The sequence below is a fragment of the Penicillium angulare genome (genome assembly GCF_028827245.1).
Source record: "Penicillium angulare strain IBT 27051 chromosome Unknown utg000005l_segment0_segment0, whole genome shotgun sequence".
NCBI lineage: Eukaryota > Fungi > Ascomycota > Eurotiomycetes > Eurotiales > Aspergillaceae > Penicillium > Penicillium angulare.
In genome coordinates, this window is record NW_026623164.1 from 14,168 (window position 1) to 28,413 (window position 14,246).

The following is a 14,246-nucleotide window of genomic DNA, read 5'->3' on the forward strand; positions in this document are numbered from 1 at the left end:
GAGAATAGATCTTGCAATCCACCTTGCGAACCCAACACGCAAGGGAACCCAACACGCAAGCGAACCCAACGCCAATGCGGGCCCACACTTTCCCCCATTGACCTGCAACAGGGTCTCCACTCTCAAGAACGATTTACAATGGTCAATCCGGGCCATGCCAGCAAATGTTGTGTCTCCTGTAAGCTTAGGAAGGTACGGTGTGACCTTTCACGCCCTTTCTGTCAACGATGCAGGGATTCAGGGAGAGTCTGCTTGGGATTTGGAGAAAAACAGGCCAACCGACAAATATCAGAGTCTCATATCTCAACGTCCTCTGGAGACGATAATGAATACCGAGCAATTGAGACCTCGGTAAAATCCGCTTTGTCCATCGAAGTGTTGCTTACCAGCGAGAAATATCCTAACAACTCACTCGACTCTGCAGCTCCACGGGGCTCTGATGAGGTATCTATCCATGTGATAGATACTATAAGGAAGTGTCTTCGCTCACTACATCAACCTTTACAATCACTAGAGAAGCGAAGAGCGCTACTTGCCGAGTACGGTGCCGCAACCAATAAGCTGAGGACTACACTGGCTGTCTCGCCGCATTCTCTAGCTCTTGGCAGGTCAGTCCTCCTCTTCTCAATATACGAGGTATTTCTCATCTTTTGTCCTGCTACACTTATATCAATTATTTATTCCACATCCAGATGATTGTCAATATCGACCTAGCAGACCAGACTTGGCAGCTCCATCTTGAAGGACTCCTCATAATCCTATCACAATTACCACATAATCCACATTCAACTTCATCACTGGAAGATATTGGCACTCTACATGCTGCGATCCAGATTTCCAAATCTAAAGGGTACGCTTTTCAAAAGTTAACAACATATGAGGCGAATAGCCTCGAAAAAGCCTTTTTGATATTAGACGTTGCAATGTTATGTTTGCGTCTTCTAGTGTTAGACTGTGAGGGTCTGCTTCAAAGGGTCCCGCGAAAGATTGATGTGCAAAAGCTTCGAGCCTCTGTCAAGCAAATACAAAAGAACCTCAATTTGTTTTCAAAGATTTGTCCTGTGGCAGAGAGTGATAGTGTCAATCATTCTTCTAGGGATGAATTGGTGAATGTAAGCCCATTCTGACTCCAAAAATTAAAGTTGAAGACTTAAATATTGATGCTCGAAACTAGGCCCTCCTTCTGATTAGATGGAACGACTATCACTGCCTACAACTCATCACAGCAGACTTACTCTCCTCTACCGGAACGTTTGTCTCATCTGAGGGCTACAAAGAGACAAGGGAATACCATATTCTTTCCAGCACTATCAATGAAGCAAGGGAGGGCATATGCTCTGCGGTCCCTGTCATCCTCGAGACAGAGCCTGCCTGGATGATAAGTCAATCTCAAGAGCCAATCAAGAAGCCAACTAGGGGCTTATTCGTTCTTTGGCACTTATGCTGCGCTATTAAGGGGAGTAACATATCACAGCCCCGTCATAATTGGATAAGAGAGAGTCTATGGAGCATTGGAGGACAGGCTTTTATCCCACTGGCTTCAGCTTTGGTATGTAGCTTATTTAGGAAGATTTTACTCTGGCACAATCTAATTTGTATAGGCAAACTCGAAAACACGGAATGTGAAATGGGCGGATGTGTTAGCAGGATTACTCCTAATACGCGTCGCGCTTTCGAAGGATTTTCTGGAGCTTTTCAGCCAAACCATATCATCTGACTGTACTGATCAAGATACTGATCATTAATGCATATGTCCATGCTATTTAATCTTATTGAGTAGCTAGAACTCTTTTTTTTTAGAAACCAAGGTAGTCAGCGGGGTTACGCTCGATAATGCACATAAATATCCTCCACGAGCATCTTGTTAAACGAACTCCTAACCTCCACGGCTCATTCATCCCGGTCGGGTTCTGATCATATTGCCAGCGGAATCTGCGTTTATCGTTTTTGAAACGATTATCCCCTCCCCCTTCACCTAAACCTTATCACCCAAAGCCAAAGAAAATGGCTCGAATAGAGAGCGAATCGATTGGCTGTCCTTTTCTTAGGTTTGAAGAACTTGCGAAGGTTGTAGGAAATAATCAATTCCTACCGCACGGGATCTAAAAGGCTTTTTCGTAGATGCGGCCGGCGTTAGAGTGTATTTGAATCCAATGCGTCCAATATGAAATCACTAGGAAATTGAAATGCTCCGGAGCCCACTGACACCAGTAGGAGGTGTAGCTCTTGCGACGTAATCACTTCCGATGGCAAAAGCCAACTCAAAGCTCTTCCCACAATTGACAAGGTAAAACAGATAGTGGCCAATGCCATGTTCTGAACTGCTTGTTTGGTCAGCTCCGAGCCCTAGGATTATACGAGCTGACATCAAGCGAGTACAGCGTTCAATCTACGTCAGGGGGAAGGAGTCAATCATTTGGCAATTGCAAATGGTAATATGCTGGGCCTCAACCTAGAATGTAATAGGCCAATTCACATTCTAAGGGCATCTCATTATTCATAATGCTGTATAATCGATACCACCTTAACTGACACCCGGAGGAATACGAGTGGGGACTAAGCTATGTCGGCGACTGGGATCTTAGAAGTGATAGAAAATTTTTGGTGGCGATATTAAATGTATGTCGTATTGCACTGGTCTTCAATTTGAATTTGGTTTTGGTCACCGCTGCTCTTGGATTTTGTATGCCGCTTAAACATCTGTCATCTCAAGCCATGTGCAGCTCTTCCCTCCGCAATGAGATCCAGACACTTAGCCACCTTCTCTCTCTTTTTTAATGACGCAAGCCAAGCCGTGTATCTAGGATACTTCTCCTCCACGCCATCCGCTCGGTTCAGCTCGTGAAGTAGCCCCTCGCCGACGCCAGCCCATGTGACGAATGACAGATCAGCGTAAGTGCACTTGTCACCTACGAGCCAGCCTGTGGCACTTCGTGCCAACCCTTCTTCCAAAACCCCGGTCACTCGAAGGATTTCATCGAGATACCGATTTGTGGCGGATGGGAGCTTCTCCGGATGGAAGCGAGCGAACCAAGTTGCTTGACCAAAGTACGGACCTTGGCCTGTTGGCAGATTATTAGAGAGTTCTCAGTGCTTTATATCAGATGGAGTATCGCGTACCAGAGGCCTGGAAGGCTAGCCACTGTTGACACAAGTGTTTCTCGGGGCTTTGGCCATACGATAGGATATTCTCTTTATCATACTGCTCTATCAGGTAAAGAATGATCGCAGCAGTCTAAGAGGAAAACCGGTGTATTAGTTTATAGAGCTTTTTGACATTATGAAGATTTCATGGACGCTGACCTCCCAAAGCGTAATGCCTGTGTTAGGATCCTCTAGTGTGGGTAAGCGCCCGTTGGGGTTAAGCTCTAGGTATTGTGACTGCTTGACATCGGTAAACTCCACAATTTGGAGGTCATAAGGGAGCTTCAGCTCCTCGAGAAGCATGCAAACCTTCCTTCGCATGTGTTAATGCTTGTTTAGCTTGCCACCAGCCAGAAAATCTTACCATGGATTAGGGCCACCCCAGTGACCCCAGAGCTTGAGCGGTTGAATAGTAAACATTTTTTGAAAGAGCAGGAGGGAAATTATATTGTACTAGTAGTAGTGGGACTTGGAATTTCAAGATGTGAGATTGAAACGGTTCGAAAACAATCTTTCATCTGGGAGCTGGTGGCCAATATATACTATATCATGACGAATTTCGAATTCGGACATCGGATTTAATATTTATTCAGGCCAGTATACTATCTTTCGTGAGTTCCCCCTGTGACGTTATTTGTCATAGCAAATGAAAGTCACTAAGAGATTATTCATGTCCACGGGGTCGTAGCCCCTTACCCAAACAAGATCTTCTTGCGAGAAATTCAGCACGCCACTATGTAGAAGTGTCCAAATTAGGGTTAGTGCATTCCGCCCTTGCGAGATTTTTAGCGCCAATACACGACCCACTGTCCCGCAAATCTGCAAGAAAACGCATATTGAGGTGAACCATCCTCAATAAATAAAGTCCCGGAAGGATCCCTGCCAATCGGACTTAGCTTCTCTTAAATCCTGGAAATTGGATAGCGGATTCATCGTCGACGTGGATACCGCACTACTACGAACTACTTGATGGTTGGGTAATCATGGAGGAACGCCTCCAGGCTAACTAGCTTTGTGTTACTTGTCATGAGCGAGGCTGGACCGAGGGGAGATTATCTGAGCCAGCCTCTTTAGCAGTCTCAGCTTATGTGGCTTACGAGCTGGAGGTACAATAAACCAGCCAACCTTGCTGTTGTTTGCATGTGTTGCACCCCAGAACTAAAAACCGCATTGCCTAAACTCAAGATTGCAACGTGTCTGTGGGTTAGAACGTGTTAGCTAATTCGACATCCTTGCCAACTAGTCTAAATTAAACTTCGGTGTTAGAAGGATTAAACCGTTATTTGCGGGTTTATTGTATTATAAATCCGATTGAGAACGATCCCGCCTTGAAAATGGAAAGCGATCTGAAAAGTTTTGGGCGGTATTGGTTGTACTATAACTTAGTTGATAGGGGAAAAGATATCGAGTTGAGGTTTTTACTAGAATCCTTTCGAGGCAGGATTATTCGGCATGTACTCGAACCCACTATTTTCAGGTCCATAATTCAGTGACCAGTCACTATGGTCATTTAGGATGTTGTATAGAAAGAGGTGAGAGTCTCTTGATTCCAAGGTTTAGAATATCTCGAAAAAACCGTGACTGCGTTATAACGTATCGGATATTGTCCTAGTAAGTTATAGTATATACGAGCTCGTATCTTCAAGTTTACATTTTCTGATATCAAATGTGGGGGAAAATACAACAGTGAGGTGTACTATTGAAAACTCTCATTAATATCATATTTCAGAGTTCTAAGTGATTGACTAAGTAATACTATCCATCATGCAGTTTTGTTTTGCCAAAAGCTCCCCGTATCTCCGAGCCTGACATGTCAAATCCACACCTGACGTCCATCCGTGGATGAAAGGCTCATCATACTGTACCACAGAAATCCATAACACACGCCACAGATTTCACATGACAGCAATATCGCCCTAACCAGCCATGTGTGATAGGCTGCCTGCGTCTCTACCGGGACGGAGAAAGGGTGCAAAAACAACTAATAACAACGTTGAAGAAAAGAGGAAGAGAGAGAGGGAAGCTCAACTACGTACATTAGGTACCTCCCGCTCTCGGACCAATCCGTTAATTGGTCTGTACCCGAGAGTGGGTCAAACCGAGCAAACGTACAAACATGCAAACACGGTCCCTATGCACTCTCTCCATGTAGCTATACTACACCATGATTCTTATGATCCCGAAGACTCTGTCAAGCTGAATGACAATCATTTGCTGCCATAGATTTCCGAGTAATATGCAGGTCGGATCTTCTAGTGATACTAATTTCTAGCACCTAATCTTGCGCTTTTGTTCTCCTATCACTTTGATATGGTAGTTGAAGAAATAGTTATTCCAGAATGCACACGAATAGAGATCTTAATCAAGTGTAATATGTTCTTATAGATCCATCTTTTAATAGATACAAATTTGAGTCTCCGGGGGTCTCATAATCTGGAATCCATGCTGTTTTACTTTATGAAGAGGCCAAACCGGCTAACCAGATGACTCAGTTATGGTAGGTTGAATGGGGACCTGGCTTTGGGGTCTAGTCCATCCGAGTTTGTTCAAGGGTCCCAAGGTCCAACAGCTCTGGCACCTGTCAGAAGCTCCGGCTCGTCACTGCCACGTACCAGAAAGATATCCTCATGTCGAACTCCAAATTTATCAACGAGGTAGATACCAGGCTCAGAGGTAAAAGCCATACCCCTCTTGAGCATCGTTTGATGGTTTCCCTTATTGAGATAGGGGCTTTCGTGTGCTATTAGGAACAGGTCAGCAAACCCAACTCTGAAATAAATAAATTATTCAAATTCCAAGCGTACCTTTTATGCCGATACCGTGACCAACACGATGAGTAAATGTCCCTTCGTAGCCAGACTCATCGATGACATTGCGAGCAGCAATATCTACACTGGCAGCTGTGCAGTTCTCTCGGAACTGATGAATTGATTGCGTTTGGGCCTCAAATACAATATCCCAAACTTTCAGCTTCTCAGCAATGGAGGGAGCTAGCTCTTCTGTTGCTGATGGCTTCTCTAAAAAGGGAGGGAAAAATGTGCGACAAATATCAGACGAGTAGCCATAAAGATGAGCGCCGACATCAATCAATACAAAAGTCTCCGCCTCGAGAACCTTCGACCCGTTGGTACCACCGTGGGGATTTGATGCGTTCTCATCAAAAAGAACTATGTCGAAGAAAGGCTCCATGCCAGATGCACGGAGAGCGTTATCCAGGGCTGCAGCGATTTGATTTTCGGTCAGGCCTGGGTACAGACCTATTTAAAGATTCAGTCAGCAAGTGTTACTAGCCTGCTGGATAGGGTAGGGGCTCATAAGACATTTTCTCATCTGGCGAACGGCCTCAACTGTTCCTGTATTCACGGCACGGAGTATCTCAACTTCGCCAGCACTTTTGATCTGGCGGACTTCCTCAACACGGCCTCGCAAGCCAACAATATCATATCCCACTGAGCCCAGGCCGCGCTGGATGAAGTCGCGCATTTCTTCGTCGACCATCAAGCGAGGGATGCGGGTCAGGGTGGAAAATACGCCAGACTGCCACAGAGTGGTATAGGGATCCCAGTGCTCCTCCCACGGTACAATCTGAATTGCCTGAGTGAAGGGCATCCCGAGGAGTCGTGCTCGCTCTGCCTCAAATGAAGGGCAAAGGAAGGTCGTGTTGGCTTTGATACTGCCCGTGGCGTCAATTACGGGGCGCACAACCATTAAGAACGGTCGCTCTTCAGGCTATCAAGTACATAAGTAAGGGTAATTCTGCAAGGAAATTGCTTTGTCGCTTTGAATTTACTTACCTCCCACACCTCCCATTCAGGCTGGCTGACATTGCCATAATACTTGAATGTATAGCCTGGTTCAACTACAAAAGCGTCAACATCCTCGGCTACTAAAGCCTCAGCTAAGCGATCGCGACGTTCTTCATAATCCGCAACTACCATAGGTGATGCATTCTGCAGGAATGGTAACCCTGTGTTCAAAAGATTGTCAATTGCGCATTGCTGGAAGTTTTTCAGCTTATTGGAGTCATGTTGACTCTGACACGGAGAAGCATCTCCTTTAAAACCTGGAAGATGTAAACTCGCGCTGAATGCTTTGTTGTAAAATGCGGTTGCTAACAAGCCAGCTGTCGCAAGAAACCATGCTGCATTGCGAAGAGAGAAGCACCCGCTTCTACATTTTTGAGGTCTAATAGGTGCCTCTATGTCGTACGCGGCCCAAGCAACATGTTTGGCCAACATGGTGCGATAAGAATGAATCTTTTCAAAGTCGCTAGTGAAGTTCAGAAGTCAAGCTGGGACCCAGGGGTGGCTTTATCTCGCATTTGCCGACTCCACCCGCCGGCTATTCCCCTCGTTTTGACCTTCCTCCTCTAGAGATGGCGTTTCGCGCCCACCCCACTTGTTAATCTCAATGGTCTTTAGCGTGTAAACTAGAGCCAATCTGTAGATTTAGATTCCGAAATACCGCCGATATTCATGGTCTAACCCCGCATCTCATTAGGTCGGCACTTGAAAGCGTCCGATAACGGTATGCAACAATCTAGCGAATCGGACAGTAGTCCAGAACAGTGCAAGTCCATACGAGCATTTGCCGGTCGCATCTGTATAAAGTGCGAGACTCGGCCAATTTGGAGGAAAAATTGCGAAGACTGATAAGAAGAATAGTCGCGTACCCCGCCCAGCAGTCAAGTATGAGCGTCCATACAGCAGTGGATAGTGCAGAAAATAATACGCCGACCGCGACCTCAGACGAAATGTCGAATGAGGAACCCGATGCGAAAGTAGACTCAGGCCATGAAATCCCCAGCGCGGTGCCCAAGGCGACTACCGATACAACTTGTTCCCCCAATGCGCCCGACAATGTCCCCGACCGGGGGTATTCACGTCTATCCATGGTCATGATGGTCATTTTTAGCGGCCTGGCTATTGGATCAGATGGTTTCAACGCCTCGATTATTGGTAACATTGAATTGTTAATGGCAGTAATCTACCCCAAATCACTGACCACCGCGGTCGCGGCCCGCCTGTCGAATGCCTTCATGGTTGGTATGATCATCGGCATGCTGTCATTCGGATATTTTTCCGACAAAGTTGGTCGCAAGGCTGGTGCAGTTCTCACCACAGTGATCTTGGTCCTGGGAATTGCCTTGAGTGCGGGTGCTAGTGGCCTAACAGAGGATGGCATGTTTTGGATGCTAATTATTGCTCGAGGCATTGCTGGTGTTGGAGCAGGCGGGTAAGTGATTGAAATTAAAATCCGATTTAGTTCTGGTCTCTGTTCTTCTGATTTCCTGACACATGATGTTGTAGAGAGTATCCTGTCGCTGGCGCTGGTGCCGCTGAAGCGACAGACGAAGCACCGGGCATTCGCAAACGACGTGGCTTCATCTTCGCGATGATTGGCGACCTATCAGCCTCGCTTGGATTTGCATTCGGTGCACTTGTTCCATTGATTTTGCTCTTGTGTTTCCATCAGCAAGTTCGCCATTATGAGGCTGTCTGGCGTGTGTCCCTGGCTATGGGCGCGATCCCGCCGCTTTCGATCTTCTGGTTTCGTTATCGGATGGTGATGAGCACAGCTTATAAAAAGAGCTCGATGAAAAAGCAGCCAGTTCCATACTGGCTGGCTGCGAAGAAGTACTGGAGGCCTTTGCTGGGTGTTTGTGGGTCGTGGTTCATGTAAGTGGAAGAAAAGCTACTCCACCCGACCGCAAGGTTGGTCTTGGTCAGCCTCTATGATAAAGCTTGAGATTTGAACATTCAAATGTTCGAATCGGAGAAACGTCTGAAATGACTAGTAATTTTGGAGACTATGAACTAATGAGTTGCATCGTTCAGATACAACTATATCTCTTACCCGTTTGGTCTCTTCTCATCCACCATCGTCGGTCGCGTCAATCCATCCTCCTCGCTAGCACTGACAATGGCCTGGGGCACACTCATCAACTGCTTTTACATCCCTGGTGCTTTTATCGGTGGATTCCTGTCGGATAAAATTGGCCGACGACGCACTATGGCCCTAGGCTTCTTGCTCCAGGGGATTCTCGGCTTCATCCTTGGAGGAGCATTGGGCCCCATCCAGGAGAGACTTCCCCTGTTTATAGTCCTATATGGCATCTTCCTTACATTGGGCGAAGTCGGACCTGGCTCGACTATTGTTCTCACAGCTAGCGAGAGTTTTCCAACTGCTCTCCGCGGCCATGGGGTTGGTTTCGCTGCTGCTTGGAGCAAGGCGGGTGCTGCGATTGGCACACAAGTCTTCAAACCTATTATGGCTAGTTGGGGGGCCGATAGCTTCAAAGGCACACAAGCGGTTTTTCTAATCGGGTCAGGATTTGCCATTCTGGGCTCACTTATCGCGTGGTTTGTCCTGGAGGATAGTAACAAGATCCTAGACCATGGCGATCAGGAGTGGAAGGATTATCTTGTTGCCCATGGATATAATAACATTGAATGGGGTGTTCAAGAACAAGGAACACTAGATCTTGAAGGAAAGATTGTGGATTGAATTATTAGCAGGTACGGTAGTGAAATGGCTTCAGTTTAGTCCGTTGCAACTTAAATCCATAGTAAAAAAGTGAATACCCGCGAGTGAAGAATCTTAAATTTGGGATCATTTGACGATTCTGGGTATTTCCGAATTCAACCTAAAGTTATTCGGTTGCTTAGCAGTCCTTGGCCGATCTCATTATTTGTATGAAACCCAACTAGAAGAGATGATTTTTTTTTGTTCAAACTTTAAAATAGGGGCCTTGCTAAATATTGAAGAAGGGAAATAGGCCTGTATTGGAATACTAGTCAGAAAAACCCACTGAAAAAGATCAATATCTTTCCCCGGTCAACGCGGGAAATCAGAATCGCAGAACGTAGCAGCCATATCATCAAAAGCGTGTAAGAAGTGTGTTATTCAGAACTAATCGTAACGCGATGCTTTATATAGCCGGAAGAAACATAAGGAGATAATAACTCCGCGACCGTAAGGTTATTCTACCGATTCCCCGAGGCGGCCTCCCACAGACACACGAAGCCAGTTGAGGTGTTCTGCTTGGGCTTGCCACGCACTGGAACAGAGTCAATAAGTGTGGCCTTACGAACTGTGGACCCACAAACAAATTACGGGTGGGACTTGGTGTTTGAACCAAATGGCAGCAAACTGGAACTGTGTACTGAGCTAGTGCGGCGGAAATACAGTGGTGCCCGTGATGGCGACGTTCATATTACTAGCGGGGAGTTCGACAATCTTCTTGGTTAGTCAAGCTGTGGTTGACTCGTTGTGTATCTTATTTGGCCCCGAGTTGCTCGCTGCCTACTCATACGTCAAGGTGGTCCTTAACGTGCGTCCCGATGCAAACGCTTCGTATCGGAATTTCTAATAAACTATAGTCGAAGAGATTGATAGATCATGGGTTATATGGGGGATGCAGTGATTCTCTGCAAAGTATCATTGGCTGTATACTCTTATCCGGAAATCTTCCATGGCAGCACCACTAAAGATGCTATCCAGCGAAATTTAAAGCGGGTTCATCGTGACCACTACAATACTGTTCGTGGTATGGTGCCAAGTGATAATTTGTTTGAGTGGTCAGTTGAGAATGGCTAGGAGCCTCTTTGCAAGGTCTTGTTTAGAAGAATTTGGATTTCTCTCAAAACTATAGCTAATGACAGGAATGGTTTCTCAACAAGCCTATGCCTGACGAGCCCTTCTCCCGAACCAGTAATCCGGGAGATTATGCTGAGCACGAAAATAAACACGTCAAAAAGCGCCCCATTCAATTCCTGCGCAACTGAACACTTACAGTCGTAACTTTAGGTGGCACTATCATCAAGTGCTGTATTAGGCCTCACACAAAGAAGATGATTACAAGCATAGCAACCGCTATGCCAACCCAAGTCTAACTCCACTCGCTAAGCACCCGGACCATTGTAAGCTCCGATATTGGGCAATTTGTGTGGAGAGACCATATTGGCCCAAAAGTCGCGTCCTCCATTGTCAGAAATGAGGTTCCCATTACCAATAGCCGAGCTTCCTGAGAGTAGCATGTAGCCATTAACTGAATCAATTGTGTCCATTCCAGTTCCAGGGTTGGTAAATTGTGGATCGCCTGCAATTCCAGCCGTGTCGGTTGGCCTACCAACCGTCTGGAACAGGTTGGCATGCCATTCAATAGATCCACCAGTTGGCAAGGTCGAATTTGCCGTCCCAACCCAAATATTATTGGACAAATTTGTGTGCGGTGGCAATGCAATCTCAAACGCCTTGTCAGGGCAGTAGACCACATTATTATAAAATTCCAATTGTACGCCGTCTCCGTTGCTGTATATGCGACAATCATTTTGGAAGATATTATATCGAACGATCTGTGTTGCTCCTCCAGCTGTGCCGCATCCATCACAGTTCAAGAAAATGCCACCAGCGTTGTCATGGCTGTAGTTGTACTCGACAGTGCAAGTACCCTCATTCCCCCAATCGCAGTCGAATGCTTCGCTATCAACATCCGACATGAGTGAGTCATGGACAACGTTGAGTCGCATCACGGCATCACGACATCCCAGGACCCAGATACCGGCGAAATTGCCGCCTGTGTATGGGTATTTTCCGTGTCCGAGGAACCCCGCAATATTCTTTTCGATGATAGATGATCCCCCGTATGAGACTACAATTCCGTCGCCGCCAACGTAGGAAATATTGTTACCCCATATATGCACGCCCGTGCCGCGGTTGTCCATTTGCCCGACGCGAACCTTGATTCCGCCTCCACCACAATCGTAGACCGTGTTGTTATAGACCTGCACATCATCATAGCGGCTGCCGTTCTCGGTTCCATTAACGATTATTCCGGCAGAAGCAATGAAAGCGTCAGACTGTGTTGCTTTGTCTGTTTCACCCGCGACGTCGTAAACTGTCACGTCATGGATGTAGAGACCCTGGTGCACGGTCCCATCGCTGGATACCCCAACAATGCCGCGCCGCCAGGCATTTTCTGTAGCAGGGTTCACTACTGCAATATTGGAGATGTCCCAGTAGTTTTGATTCGTTAGGCTGACAACTTCCGCTGCGCCAGATCCGTTGATAATTGGAAGTGGACCATCCCCATAACTTGTCATTACAATTGGATTTTCATATGTCCCACTACCACGCGGTGATAGTACCCCAAAGCATGTGGTTCCAGATTTAATATTGAATGATTCTCCAGGGCGAAGTACTGCTTTGTTCGCACTATTCACTGAGTTGAACGGGCTGCTTTTGCTCCCACTTCCAGCTGTCGGGGATCCACAGTCAAGGTAGATGTCTGCAATAGAAGGCTGTATCAAACTTGCTAGAACGGTGATGGATGTGCCAAGCCGAAGAAAACAATTGGTCATTTTCACCAGATGCATTTCCGAGTATTGAATGAAAGTTTCGTTTTCAAGGCGTACAGATAGAACTGACGCAAGTTTCGCCTGGTCAAACCGCTAATTATTATATACATCTCCCACTCGTCGCGGATGACATGTGAGGTCGACTAGTCGTCAAAAATATGGGTATTTCGATCATGTTCACGGGTTCAATGTTACATAGACGCCCCCCCCCCCTCCTGAGTGGCTGAGAAATCCCACGAAAAGTGACCAATCGGTCTAATTCTTTAGCCGGTTTGTATTGATCGGGTGGATCCTTCCCCCGCAGCCGGAATTCAACAGTGGGGAGTTGTGGGGGTTACATCTATAGACTCGTTGAAACATGAGTCGTGTCAGAAAGAAAGCATATAATCAAGTACAAAGCATAGATGATATACGCTACGAATTTTAAATTCATTTAAGATCTTACGAACAAAGGCATTCTACTTAAATATGCTGTTTATCACAAGTGTTTTTTGTCTCATAATCGCTGCAGTCTTTCCGACCGTAGCCGCTATACCATCCGTATCAGCCACAGCCCCCACGGCATGGATTCACCCAGGGGTAATGATCAGCGAATCCCAACTCAACTTCATTCGCCAAAAGGTTCAAAATAAAGAACAACCGTGGACAGATGCCTATAACGCCTTGCTCAATGATGACGGTGTCGCAAATCCGAGGGAGCCATCCCCAGTTACTATTGTTGAATGCGGATCATACTCTATCCCGGATGTCGGATGCCTTGCAGAACGCAATGACTCAATTGCTGCATATGGAAATGCATTAGCATGGGCAATCGGTGGCTCGAAGCCACATGCCGAACAGGCTATCAAGATCATGGATGCGTATTCTGCCGTCATCAAAGGCCATAACAACACCAACGCTCCTTTGCAATCTGGCTGGGTTGGTTCTATTTGGGCTAGAGCTGGAGAGCTAATCCGCTATACCAATGCCAGCTGGTCTGATGCCAACATTGAACAATTTGGGTCAATGTTAAAAAATGTGTATATGCCTCTCACTGTGAATGGAACTGATCATAATGTGGCGAATTGGGAGCTAGGTAAGTGAATGAAAAGAAGATAGGTTACTTACGGCTTATGTACTATTACTGATATTTTTTCAAGTTATGACCGAAGCTGCGATATTGATGTCGGTCTTTCTTGAAGACTCGGCGTCGTACGATACTGCGATGTCCTGGTTCCTGAAGCGGGTACCTGCTACTGTATACATGACATCTGATGGAGAGTATCCAGTAGCCGCCCGTGGGCAGAGCTCAGACCCCGAAGCAATAATTTCATGGTGGTTCAATCAGACAGTATTCCAAGAAGATGGTCAGGCACAGGAGACTTGCCGTGATCTTGAACACACCGGATATTCGTTCGCATCTATGGCGCACGTAGCGGAGACATCACGAATCCAAGGAACAGATTTGTACAAGACGGATGTAGGAACTCGGTTGCAACATGGACTAGAGTTTCATTCGGAATTCGTCAATGGAGAGTCTGTTCCATCGTGGGTGTGTGGGGGTAACTTGAGCCTAACCCTTGGTCCAATTACAGAAGTTGGTTATAATGGGCTGTCTTTCAGGATGGGTATCGATATGCCGCAGACTGGAAAACTCACTTCCAAGCAGAGACCCGCGGGTAATAACGGATTGTTTGTTGCGTATGAAACATTAACGCACGCGGAAAATAGTGCTTAGATTAAGATTCTGGCTATGTTTAAACG

The 14,246-nt window shown here is 46.3% G+C and overlaps 6 protein-coding genes across 6 annotated transcripts; 3 read left to right on the top strand and 3 right to left on the bottom strand.

Annotated features, from left to right (window-relative positions):
• Positions 1 to 138: 138 nt before the first annotated feature.
• On the top strand, positions 139 to 1,745 carry N7478_007395 (uncharacterized protein; the record flags this gene model as incomplete). The annotated part of the gene is made up of 5 exons (XM_056923609.1): positions 139 to 178; positions 242 to 636; positions 693 to 1,112; positions 1,175 to 1,549; positions 1,602 to 1,745. 5 exons carry the CDS (start codon positions 139 to 141, stop codon positions 1,743 to 1,745), a joined length of 1,374 nt encoding a protein of 457 aa, XP_056776335.1.
• A 958-nt stretch (positions 1,746 to 2,703) lies between these two features.
• On the bottom strand, positions 2,704 to 3,564 carry N7478_007396 (glutathione S-transferase family protein; the record flags this gene model as incomplete). The annotated part of the gene is made up of 4 exons (XM_056923610.1): positions 2,704 to 3,062; positions 3,121 to 3,235; positions 3,304 to 3,457; positions 3,509 to 3,564. The coding sequence occupies 4 exons, from the start codon at positions 3,562 to 3,564 to the stop codon at positions 2,704 to 2,706; spliced, it is 684 nt and encodes a 227-aa protein (XP_056776336.1).
• A 2,126-nt stretch (positions 3,565 to 5,690) lies between these two features.
• N7478_007397 (M24 family metallopeptidase) lies at positions 5,691 to 7,382 on the bottom strand (the record flags this gene model as incomplete). Its single annotated transcript, XM_056923611.1, has 4 exons — positions 5,691 to 5,884; positions 5,949 to 6,401; positions 6,465 to 6,873; positions 6,939 to 7,382. 4 exons carry the CDS (start codon positions 7,380 to 7,382, stop codon positions 5,691 to 5,693), a joined length of 1,500 nt encoding a protein of 499 aa, XP_056776337.1.
• Positions 7,383 to 7,834: 452 nt separating this feature from the next.
• Positions 7,835 to 9,651, top strand: N7478_007398 (uncharacterized protein; the record flags this gene model as incomplete). Its single annotated transcript, XM_056923612.1, has 3 exons — positions 7,835 to 8,379; positions 8,454 to 8,822; positions 8,982 to 9,651. The coding sequence occupies 3 exons, from the start codon at positions 7,835 to 7,837 to the stop codon at positions 9,649 to 9,651; spliced, it is 1,584 nt and encodes a 527-aa protein (XP_056776338.1).
• A 1,397-nt stretch (positions 9,652 to 11,048) lies between these two features.
• On the bottom strand, positions 11,049 to 12,506 carry N7478_007399 (uncharacterized protein; the record flags this gene model as incomplete). Its single annotated transcript, XM_056923613.1, has 1 exon — positions 11,049 to 12,506. The coding sequence occupies one exon, from the start codon at positions 12,504 to 12,506 to the stop codon at positions 11,049 to 11,051; it is 1,458 nt and encodes a 485-aa protein (XP_056776339.1).
• A 465-nt stretch (positions 12,507 to 12,971) lies between these two features.
• N7478_007400 (uncharacterized protein) lies at positions 12,972 to 14,220 on the top strand (the record flags this gene model as incomplete). The annotated part of the gene is made up of 2 exons (XM_056923614.1): positions 12,972 to 13,578; positions 13,643 to 14,220. The coding sequence occupies 2 exons, from the start codon at positions 12,972 to 12,974 to the stop codon at positions 14,218 to 14,220; spliced, it is 1,185 nt and encodes a 394-aa protein (XP_056776340.1).
• Between the last annotated feature and the right edge of the window lie 26 nt (positions 14,221 to 14,246).